Consider the following 12,664-nt stretch of genomic DNA (forward strand, 5'->3'; position numbering starts at 1 on the left):
ATCTATTTCCCTTTTAATAATGTTACATTTCTTTTTTTTAATTAGTAGGTAGTCTTTTATCTATATAGATTAACTAGCAGGGAGCATTGTAAAATGTGTGCTTAGTAAATGTTTGTTGAAGGTAGCTAGATGGTGCAATGGCTAGAACGCCAAACCTGGAGTCAAGAAGACTCATCTTCCTGAGTTCAAATCTGGCCTCAGACACTTACTAGCTATGTGACCCTGGGCAAGTCACATAACTCTGCTTGCCTCAGTTTCCTAATCTGTAAATGAGCTGGAGAAGGAAATGGCAAACTCCAAGAAAATCCCCAAATGGGGTCACAAAGAGTCAGACATGACTGAAAGGACTGAACGACAAAATGTTTGTTGAATTTGAACCCATGGCAACACTCTCAATATCCATAGATCAGCTTCTCTCAAAATGTTTCTCTCTGTAATAAAAGAATATCTACAAGTATGAAATAGGAAAGACTAGATTCTACATACCCAGGAATTTGATTCTAATTTTGATACTATATTTTAAAAATCTCATAAGCTTATACTGCCCTCTCATTTAATTTTTTTCAACCCATAAAATATAGATGCTGCTATATCACAGGGGCTTTGTAAATCTTTAGCAGCTGCCATTTTGAAGATGGCAGTGTGAGGGTGTGTTTCAGGGGGGAGGAAGCTGCAGAAAGTCTCAGAATTATTATGTTAGGTCCTGCTAGATTAGAAATAGAATACCCTAAACTACACAAAGACATGTTTAAAAATTAAACCAAACTCAAGCAGAGGTGATTACATTCTTTTATTGATTAAATTGCCCCTTTGATCACTGTTTAAAAATCTTACTTTACTTGCTTTGCTAATTAATAATTTTCACATGAGGGCATTGCGATGTATCAATTTAGTACCTAATGTAAAAGAAATGGCGTTTAAAATATGGTTTGCTTTGTCATTAATTCAAGTACAATTGATTTTTTTTCCCTTTTTGAGACTAGTTCTCTTTATTTCTCCCAGGCTGAAAGTTCAAGGGTCACTTATGGGTCCAATCTCTTACTTATCTACATGGAAGCTTTAGCCTATTCAGTCATTCCTATTTGGGCTGGAGGCCCTCTGCTCTCTGTTGTTGTTGTTGTTCAGTTGTTTTTTTCAGTTGTGTCCAACTCTTAATGAACTCATTTGGGGTTATCTTGGCAGAGATACTGGAGTAGTTTGCCATTTCCTTCAGCTCATTTTACAGATGAGAAAACTGAGGCAAACAAGGTTAAGTGATTTGCCCAGGGTCAGACAGCTAGGTGTCTGAGGCCGGATTTGAACTCATGAAGTTGAATCTTCCTGACTCTTGGCCCAACACTCTATCCACTGTGCCACCTAGTTCCTCTCTGGGGCTCACCATATTGCTGCTGGTCTCAGTGCTCCAAATTCAAGCCTCTGCCTCCAGCAGCAGCAGCAGCAATTCTAGGAGTACATCACTATACCTGGCTGATTCTTGGCTATATAGAAAGACTTTTAATGGAATGTTTCTTAGTAACCCCAGTGTTGTATCCCTTTCAAACTGAATAGAGTATGAATCTCCCAAGAAATTCTGCACCACTATTATTAAAAGCAGTCTTCAAATTACTTTAGTAATAATGAAGCTTATTTGTTGTGGATTTAAAAATACCACCTGTGGTTCAATATCAGGGAGTTAAAATTCCATTTAATGAATTTGGAGATTAGCTCCCCATATGTTCACTGGTGGGTTTCAACTGATCTTTAATTTTGAATCAGGACATTATGTCATCTTCCACTTTTAATATGTAACATTTTCTTATATTTTCATAGCATCTTTCATCCAAAGATAGTCATTTATTCTAAAAGAGCTGTTCATTCAGACAGTGGGCCTTTAAGGAGAGGCAAGTAAGAGTGGCACAGCAGAGCTAATGCTGGGCCTCTAGTCGGTAGACTTGAGTTCAAATGTGGCCTCAGACACTAGCTAGGCAAGTCATTTAAACCTTTTTGCCTCAGTTTCCTCATCTGTAAAATGAGCTTGGGAAGGAAGTGGCAAACCACTGTAGTATCTTTGCTGAGAAAACCCCAAATGGGGTCATGAAGAGTGGGAAATGACTGAAAAAAGACTGAACAACAAATGGTAAAAACCTTTCCTATCTGGTAGGAGAAAGTAGGCTCACCTTGCCTGAGGTGATCTGATGCTCCTACTGCCTCTCCAGATTCCCAAACTATTGCTTATGTTGACCTTTTAGCATTTACCAAATCCTTCAAACTGCTTGAGTTTGTGGATTCCGGGTCCACCATTTCCCATTAGTACTTAAGCAGGTTGTTGGCCTGGTTCCTGACTCTTAGCTCTGACCATGAGCCTGTGCTTTTCCTTACTCTGCACTTGTGGCCCTGCATCACCTCTTCTGCTCCCCCAGTTCTTCATCCTGTGTTCACAACCCACTGCTGCTAACTTGACACCACAGTGCCAAATGCTGGTTAAATTTTCTAGTGGTTCTATGGGATGCATACCCTGAGTTCTCTATCAAAACCAAGCAATTAAGGAAGCAGAGAGAGTTCAGATCTCATGGACTTTTTTTGTTTTTGTAGTGGCAAGCAAATGACCGTTTATTTGAAGTGTTAAATGCAAGCATCCTGCATAATTTGCTTGTTCAAATCCTCACTTTTATTCTAATGTTAATGATTGAGGAGGCGTCAAGTTCATCTACTTCCCTTCTCAAAGAGCATTCAGATAAAATGCTTGATGATTTTGATAAATAATGTTATCTCTTGATGAATTTCCAAGCTAGATATTACAGGGATGCATATGGGCTTTCACATTCCAAATGACCATATCTACCATCTCTTAACACAAAAAACTCAAACCCCAAAACCTGTCTAATGGGGTTATGCTTTTCCCACCAGAAGAAGGAAACATGTGCAGTATAGTTACATTATTAATATACCCTGCATGCAGTTGGACTACAATATGACTGACCTACAAACACCTGACAGTGCCTACATTTGTGATTGATATCAATAGTTGGGATGAGAAACATAACTGCTGCTGAGATAATAAAACAAGTCATGTGTTTCTTCTTAGGAACAACTATACCTTTTCCTGAGAAAGCCAGAGACTGAATTTTTAATGTTCTGTCAATTTGTTTATTTAGTATAATTTTCTCTTTAGGGAGGAAAAATACTTGGGTTCACTTTGATTCCATTCCATTTCACCTAATTCATCCATCCATTAAAATACAGACAGGGAGAGAAAAAGGACAATATGGATTTTGAGTTCCAGCACTTTAAAAAAAAATTAAGTTTTTTTTAAACTGATGAGTTTTTCTTTTGTATTTAATTGTATTTGGTGCAAAGTCCATTTTAACTTTGACTTAAATACCCAATGTCCTGATATTCAACACAGGATGATCCAACTAACTGTCTTAAGCTATGCAGCCTGGAAACAGTCATAGACATGTCTCCCCTTTCAGCCTTATGATGTTGAGATGCCCTACATTCATATATCACTTTCACCTTATTTTCAAAGTAGTTTCACATCTGCTGTCATGTATTTTCATCAATATTTCTGCTGGGTAGGTTAGTAGGTATAGTGGAAAAAACACTGAATTGGTAGTAAGGAGACCTGGAGTCTGGGCTGCGCTCTGTCTCTAATTAGTTGTGTTACCTTAGACACTAATTTCTATGGGCCTCAGCTTCCTTATGTGTAAAATGAGGTTAGATAATCTCTAAGGTCCCTCTCTGTTCTAAAATTCTATGATTCCATAACCCCCATTTTATAGATATGAGGAAAAATCCTTAAAAAAACCAACAAACATTTATTAAGTATCTGTTGTTTGCCAGGCAGTATGCTAGGCATATGTGAAACAAAACCAAGAATGAAATAACCGTCTCCTCAAATAACATATTTTATTGGATGATATGACATATACCTCATACATATAAAAGGAATATAAGTGTAAATATGTAAGCATATATACTTATAAGTATATTTAAAATGAATCTTAGTTTATGGAGGGATTAAAGAGGGAGGGTGGTAGCAGTTGTTGAGGGTGAGGGGGAAGGTATGTGGTTGATGGCTTTTGACCTGAGTCTTGAAGGAAAAAGGAGATTCTACAAGGGGTGGTGGTAAGGAGTGTATTTCAGCATTGTGGATGGCCCAAGCAAAGGTGGGGAAATGGGAGATGGAGTGCCACATGTGAGGAAAAGCAAAAAGATCATTGTGACTATAAATAACATAGTGTATGGGAAGGAGAGTAAGGGATGGGGTCTTAAAATGGTACATTTGGCTTGGATTGTGAAGGACTTCAAAAGCCAAATAAGAGTTGTTATCGTATCCTAGAGGCAGTTGGGAGCTTCTGGAATTTATTAAGTAGGGGAGTGACATAGCCCTATACTTAAGGCAAATCATATTGGCATCTATGGGATAGATGTATAGGACTGGTGATCAATGCAACAGGTGATGATGCCTTGAACTAGGTTTATGGCCCTGTGAGCAGTGAGGAGTCAGAGGAGAGGGATATTGTGGAGGTAAAAATGACAAAGACTTGACAATGCAGTGTATGTGGGGCAAGCAAGAGTGATAAGCTGAAGATAATGCTGGATTTTGGGAACCTGGGAGACTGGAAGGATGGTGATGTGTTTGAAAGAAATCAGAAAGTTTTGAAGAAAGATGGATTGGAAGGGAAAGAAAATGAGTTTGGCTTTGGACATGTTAAATTTGAGATATCTATGGTACTTACAGTTTGAATGTTCAGTAGAAAGTTGGTGATGCAAGATTAGAGCGGAGGAGAGAGACTAAGGTTGGTTATATAAATCTGGGAGTTATTTGCACAGAGATGTACTTAAATCTATAAGACCTAATGAGGTCACAGAGTGAGAAGGCAGAGAGAAGAGAGAAGGCCCAGGACAGAGTCTTGGAGTACAAACACAGTTAGGGAGCAGGACATGAGTGATAATTTGACAAAGGAGACTGAGAAGGAGCAGTCAGACAGGTAGGAGAAGAACCAGGAATGAATAGTGTCACTAAAACCCAGAGAAGAGAAGGTATTACCAATATCAAATGCTGCAGAGAGGTTAAAAAGGATGAGGACTGAGGAAAGACCATCACATCTGGCAGTTCACCTCACACTCAGCAGTTGGTCAGAAATTCCGGAAGAGAGGAATGGTCAATGTTGGAAAGGTGTTGGAAAAATGGGCACAGTGATGTGAGAGCTGTGAATTAGGCCAAGCTTTCTGGAAAGCAGTTTGGAATTATGCCACGAATGTGCCATCTCATTATCATAGACTGGAGGAAAGTGAGGAGAGAACCGAAGATGACATGGGCTTTTGAGATGAAGAGGAGGAGAGGGATTTCAGTGCTAATGGCTTCCATTTTCTCTATAAGAGGAAGAGCCTTGGCTGATAGGGTTGTGGGAAGGTAAAATGTGGAAAGTTTGAGAAAGGAAGCTTTGGATTAACCCCTAGGCTAGAGAACCAATTAAGGAGGAGTAGATGGCCTTGTTACAGGGAGTGCCCAGTTAAGGTTAGATAACATAAATTAGTACTTTAATCCTTTAACTCTATTACCTAACTTCATTAGCTCTCCATTGCCTGTAGAAAAAATGTCCAAATTCTCAGTTTGGCATTCAGATCTTCAAAATGACCTCAAAACTGTCTTTGCACTTTTATCTCCTATTCGTTCTCTTGTCTGTTGAGAAAAATCTTAGAATTGTAAGGGACTTCAGAGGTTGGCCAGTCCAACTTGTACCTAAAACACAGATTCTTCTCTGCAACCACCTGACTCTGTGCTGTAGTCATACTGTACTAGTTCATGTTCCCTACGTATGTCAGGCTTGGTACAGTTAAATGGGCACCACTAGACTGGGGGTCAGGGGTCCTGGCTGTAGTCTTGGTTTTGCTATAATCTCGCCATGTGATCTTGGGCAAGTCACTTAGCCTCTGGGTCACAGTTTCCTCATCTGTAAAATGAGGATGTTAAACCAGATAATGTCTAAGTTCTCTTCCCACTCTGTCATTTTATGAACCTCTGACTCTTAAGCACCCCCACAATTTCTCCATTCAGTTCCTTTTTTCATGCTGTTCCTTCTGCTAAAAATGTTCCTCCCTTATATCCCTATCTGATAATGTCCTGCTCATCCTTCAAGTTCCCACCCAAATGCTTTTTCCTTGATACCCTCCACTATAAACACATGTGAACTGTCTCATAGGAACATAGGAATGTCCATAGAAGTTATTTTAAAATTTCTCTTGTAGCACCTAACACAGTAGTCTAGCTTTAAAAATAGCTATTTGTCTTCCTGTCTCAGCCCACATATGAAAGGCTGGGCACTCTATTATTCAGCTTCATACCAACCCCTACCCTCAGTCACTCACAGATGTCATTTTAGAAAATAGGCTTAATAGAGGTGTTTGTTTCCTCATTACTAGATTTTGTTTTTCTTCCCCAAACAATCATTCATTTGCCAAAATAAATAGACAAACCCCAGTTTTGTCAGGGAAGATCCATAAATGTAGTCTTGGCAAAGTCTATAAAGAAAATTGACCACAAACAGACCCTCCGTGGATTATTTGCTGGGGGTCCAGTTACCACCTATGGCAGCATAAGGCTGGAGAAAGTAAAAGCTGCTAGGTGGCACACTCACTATGATGCTTGAGACTTGGAGTTAGGAAGACCTGAGTTTGAATCCTGCCTCAGACACTTACTAGCTGAATTACCCTGGGCAAGTCACCTAACCTCAGTGTCCTTCTTTGTGAAATGGGTATAATAATAGCATCTGTTGTGAGATGAAATGAGTTAACACGTGTAAAGTACTTTGCACACTTTAAAGCATGATACCAATGCTAGCTGTTGTTGTCCTGATGATGATGATGTGGCAAAGGCAGATCAGAAAGAAAATTCACTATATCTACTACCAAGACAGTGTCATATAATCAATAGAGACCTATTCATAGACTCAGGTAATAATAATCATTATATTATTATTACAAATAATTGTAAATACTTATAGCTGATATTTATATAGCAGTTATACTGTGGCAGGCATTGTGCTAAACACTTTACAAATGTTATCTCATCTGAGCCTCACAACGGCCCTGGGAAGTAGGTGCTATTATTACCCCCGTTTTACAGATGAGGAAATTGGGGCAAACAGAGGTTAAGGGTTACACAGCCAGTAAGTGTCTGAGGCTGGGTTCAAGGTCAGGTGCAGGGCTCTAACCACTGTGCCACTTAGCTGCCCCAGGTAGACTTAGGTTGAAGTACAGCTTTTGACACATACCAGCTACCACGACTTTGACCAAGTCATTAACTTCTCAGTGTCCCAATAAACTCTCCAAGGACATAAGTTTCAGAGCCAATTTCTATTAGTAAAGGGAGTTTTTCTCACTGAAAATTCCTCCTGCTATTTAAATTACAAGTGTGGGGGGCACTTTGTACTTTATTCACAAACAACAATATTTGCTTGCATTCATACAGGACCCTAATGCTTTGTAAACTTTACTTCATTTAATCCTCACGACAACCCTGTGAGGTAGGGACATTATCCCAATTTTACTTGTGAGGTGGTATTATTATCCCCATTTCAAAGGTGAGGAGACTAAGGCTCAGTGAAGTTAAGTGATTTGCCCAGTCATCTATATGGCTTCTAAGTGGCAGAATTTGGGACTGATTACATCATGCTGCTTCTGAAGCATGCATTTCTTAGCCTGGCACTTGAGGTTTTCTAGCTCACTTATGGACCATATATTACAGCCAAACTGGACTACTAGGATTATATAATTTAGGATTTGAAGGGGTGATAAAGATCATATCATTTACCACATCATTTTACAAATGAGGAAACAGATCCAGAGGGCACGTCATTTTTCAGAATCTGAGTTAGAAAGAACCTCAGATGTTCTCTGAACAGAAATGCCTTCTACAAGATCCCTTAATAATTCCTTATCACTTCTAAGATAAAATATCAACTTCTATGTTTTGGCATTCAAAGCCCTTCATAACTCACTCCCCTGAGAGAATTTGGAACTCAAAGGTTTAAAAACAGATGTTCAAAAACAAAAAAAGTTTTGGCATGCAACTAGAAAATAAGATACACAGGCAATGGGGCATAGAAATTTATCTTGCCCTACAAGAAAGGAAGGGAAAAAGGGATGGGAGGGGAGTGGGGTGACAGAAGGGAGGGCTGACTGGAGAATGGGGCAACCAGAATATATGCCATCTTGGAGTGGGGGGGAGGGAGGGTAGAAATGGGGAGAAAATTTGTAATTCAAACTCTTGTGAAAATCAATGCTGAAAACTAAATATATTAAATAAATAAAAGAAAAAACAAACAAAAAACAAAGGAAGCCAAAGGTTAATGATAATAAAGATGGAATTTTTTTCTCATCCAAAAAAAATAACTCACTCCCCTGCTGCCTTTCCTTAACACCCTTCTTCCCACCCATCACTTACCCCGGGATCCAGTGACACCAGCCTTCTTGCTATTCTCCAAACAAGACCCTTTATCTCCGAGCTTCAGGCATTTCTTCTGACCATTTCCTATTCCTATTCTCTTCTCATCTACCTCCTGGCTTCCCCGGCTGCAGAAAACCTTTCCTGATCCCTCTTAACAATAGTGCCTTCACTCTGTTGATTATCCCCAATTTATCCTGTCTTTATCTTGTTTTTACATGGTTTGCATGTTGTCTCTCCAGTAGACTAGGAGCTTCTTGAGAGCAGAGACTGTTTTTTTGCTTTTCTTTGTATTCTCAGTGCTTAGCATGGTACCTAGTATGCAGAATGTACTTAATAAATGCTTATTGATTGACTGACTTAATCATCATCCACCCTCTGTTTAAAGACCACCCCCCCCACCTTAGGCCTGTGATCTCTCCACTTGCTGAGAGAGCTCATTCCATTTTTTTAAACTGCTCTAATACTCAGAAAGTTTTTCTTTATATCAAGACCAAATCTGTCTCTCTGTTTTTAAATCTAAAGATTTACGAAGCAGGCCGTCTGTGGCTTCATCCTGGTCATGGATAAAGATGTTGAGCAGTCCAGTGCCACTGCCCTGCCTTGCAGAACTCCATCCAAGCTGCTTTATTGTTGTTAAATAGTTTCAGACTCTTCCTGACCCCATTTGGGATTTTCTTGGCAAAGATACTGGAGTGGTTTGCCATTTCCTTCTCCAGCTCATTTTATAGATAAGGAACTGGAGGCAAATTGGTGGCAAACTTAACTGGAGGGTTAAGTGACTTGTCCAAAGTTCCACAGCTAGTAAGTGTCTGAAGCTGGATTTGAACTCAGGTCTTCTTTTTTTTAAAATGTTTTTTATTTTTATTTTATAACACTCAGTTCTACAAGTTTTTGAGTTCCATATTTTCTCTTCCTCCTCCCTCCTCCCCCAAGATGGCATGTAATCTAGTATAGGTTCTACATATACCTTCACATTAAATTTATTTACACAATAGTCAAGTTGTAAAGAAGAATTATAACCAATGGAATGAACCATGAGAAAGAAGAAACAAAACCAAAAAAGACTGTGTAATTCTTTCTCTGGATGTTGATAGCTCTTTCCATCATGAGTCTTTTAGAGCTGTCTTTGAACCTTGTATTGTTGAGAAGAGCCAACTCTATCAAAGTTAGTCATCACAGAAGCACTGTGTCTGTGGTTGTGTACATTGTTCTCCTGGTTCTGCTCCCCTTACTCAGCATCAGATCACATAGGTCTTTCCAGGTTATTATGAAGTCTGTATCTTCCCCATTTCTTATAGAACAATAAATAGTATTCCATTACATTCATATACCACAACTTGTTTAGCCATTCTCCAACTGATAGGCATCCCATTGACTTTCAATGCTTTGTTACCACAAAAAGAGCTGCTATAAATATTTTTGTACATACAGGTCCCTTTCCCCCTTGTGTAATCTCTTTGGGATACAGCCCTGGAAGTGGTATTGCTGGGTCAAAGGGTGTGCACAGTTTTATAGCCCTTTGGGCATAGTTCCAAATTGTGCTCCAGAATGGCTGGATCATGAACTCAGGTCTCCTTGACTCCAGGCCCAGCACTCTATCACTGTGGCTCCGAGCTGCCCCTCCAAACTGAGGGCAACACATTAATGACTGACTTTGAGTCTAGCTATTCAGTAAATACCATCTAGTCCTTCTCTTGCCATCTTGCCTATAAGTATAGAATGTGAAGCTTTGTTTTATACTTTTCTAGTATCTCTGTCTGCCTATCCATCTTATATATCTGTAGTATGCCTCAATCTAACAGTCTAGTTATGCTGAAAAAGGAAATTACATTTTTCTAGCATAAGTTATTCTTGTTGAAGTGGTCTTGATCTGAGAGTGAAGTGAGCATCACTGGCACCCCACCTTTATATGGAGGTCCTGGCCATTGAACCACTAGTTAGGAGATTTGGGGCACTAGGGTACATAGGCAGCTGTTGAGGAAGTAAGTCCAGAGAATGAGATGAGCTGGAGTGAAGGAAGGGAATACGGCTGGGGCCTCTCCTAAAATGGCAGTTCCCTTGATTAAGAATCTTCATTTTGTTTTATGGCTGCCTTATTAATCACATTGCCCCCCAAAGAGGATAAAATATATAAAAATTAAAGGAATTCATCATCATGAGAAATACACCACTGAATCCTATCATCTTTCTAAGTTTTTTTTCTTCATGAATCTACCCCCTTTCCATCCCATTTTTGGGCCGGATCCTTTTTGTGAGCGAGAAAAGGGGGACACTGCCGAGCCTTCCTGTTCAAATTCATGATCAGAATACCTGTATTTGTACCTTTGTTTGATTGCATGTGTTTATTTCTTGTGTTGCCATATTTTCTCAAGTGATGAGATTTTATTCTTTTTTCTTTTTTTAATGCAGAAGTTGGGAAAAAGTAGAACATCAAGTAAAAATGATTTAGGTAAGTAACTGGAGAAGTTTGTGTTCGTTTGTATCCTTAAATATTTTAATCTTGTAATTATCCCTCAGAGTATAGGTTTCCTTTTGATCTTGTTGATGCGTGGAGTAAATATTTTTTGATGTATTATCACAAGGCTACCTCCTTGGCCCCATTTTTTATCAATGACTAAGATGAAGCTGATGGAAAGACAGGGAACAAAAAGCAGAGTTATGTTCAAAAGCCACGTAAGGTGAAATGCCTTGCCCAGTGTCATCAGCATCAGTGCTGGGATGGGAAGCTTTTCCCGCCACTCCCAGTATAGTCTTTTCCTCTCTGTATCATGCTCCCTCTTCTGTGCTCTGCACTGCCAAGGTAGGAGGCGAGTGTATTCATATGGATAGACCCTTACTTTTCACCCAAGGACTCTCCATGACAATTTGGTGGTTTTAAAATCTTTGTTCCATACAAGTTTTTACGATGAAGGTATAGAATGGGTTTTGATCCTTTCCTTCAAGATTCTTTTTCTTTTTCTTCATTTCTTTTTTTCTTCTGCTCTGTTTCCTTTTCTTGGCCGAGTGTCCTCTTTATTATTTATTTTATTTATTAATATTTATTCTTTTTTACATTTATTACTTTATATTTGTTGCTTATTTATATTTATTATTTACTTTATTATTTATTTTAATCTGTGTGTTCAGTTTCTTTTACTTGCTTCTTTGTGTCCTCCTCTTCCCTTCTCTAGAATGTCATGGCTATTCTCATCAAGATAATTCTCGTATCTTTTTCTGGTGGAAAAGCCTCGGCATTGTGTTTTGAGTTGTTGCAGCTTTTCAAGTAAATGTGATGGACTGAGTTGAGAAAGTCAGCAAGATGTGGTAGAAGTAGCACTGGCCCGGAGTTGGAATTCTGCCTCAGTCACTGCCCGGCTTCTGTTCCCTCTTCTGCTCGGGTCACTTCCAGCTTTAGACCTATAATCTTCCGAATACAGGAAAAGTGAAGTAAATAACAGTTATCTCATTTGATTCTGTTCCTTGGGCAGCTACTGAGGAGGGATTAGTGAAGATAAGTGAAGAGTGTAAATGATAAGGGCTCTTATTTAAGCAACCTGAGGGTTGCTATCAGAAGTGATGGGATAAAATTGAGGAATGCTATAGCATCGAGGCACTTACTTTCTTCAATAATTATCCAGAAACAATGAGTACTCACTCTTCCTAGAGTATTGTCTAGTCAATAAGCATGTATTAAGGGTTTTTTTTTAACCATGCACTCTACATTGTGCTAAATGCTGGGAATACAAATACAAACAGAAAGACTGTCTCTGCCCTCAAGGAGCTTACATTCTAAAGAGGGAAGACATAAAAAGGGAGACACATAAAAGGAAACTGAAATGCTGAGGGTGAGGGAGGTGGGTGATCATGAAGTTACCAGGGCCACTGTAGAGGAGCATAGCCTGGAAGGGAATGAAGTCGTGGCTGTCTTGGGCCTTTTCCTTAAAATGGTGGTTCTGGGAGGATAGGTGCCCTAATGACCGAGGATACTTCAAAGATGTGAATGGAATGAAGGCCAGGGTTGGAGTGTACTTCCAGGGTGAAGAGGTTCCTGGAACAGGTGAGACGGTAGAGAAAGTCTGACAGGGTGAAACCTGAAGAGGAGGAGTGTTTCAACATTCGAATTATTTTTGAAAAGCAAACATTCTGTGCTAACTTAGTTCCCACCCCCACCCCACCCTCCACCACTATAACCCATGAGCCCTTTCACATAATGAATTTCACTGAGGGTATAATTGGGTTTCATCAAGTTGT

General features: G+C 39.4%; 1 protein-coding gene across 1 annotated transcript in view; it reads left to right on the top strand.

Annotated features, from left to right (window-relative positions):
- Positions 1-12,664, top strand: part of B3GLCT (beta 3-glucosyltransferase) — a 124,697-nt gene that overhangs the window by 26,172 nt on the left and 85,861 nt on the right. Inside the window, exon 3 of the mRNA XM_036742638.1 lies at positions 10,844-10,883. Coding sequence (XP_036598533.1) covers positions 10,844-10,883 — 40 coding nt within the window. The remainder of the gene's footprint in view (positions 1-10,843; positions 10,884-12,664) is intronic.

The sequence above is a fragment of the Trichosurus vulpecula genome, chromosome 2, assembly GCF_011100635.1.
Source record: "Trichosurus vulpecula isolate mTriVul1 chromosome 2, mTriVul1.pri, whole genome shotgun sequence".
In the NCBI taxonomy this organism is placed as follows: domain Eukaryota; kingdom Metazoa; phylum Chordata; class Mammalia; order Diprotodontia; family Phalangeridae; genus Trichosurus; species Trichosurus vulpecula.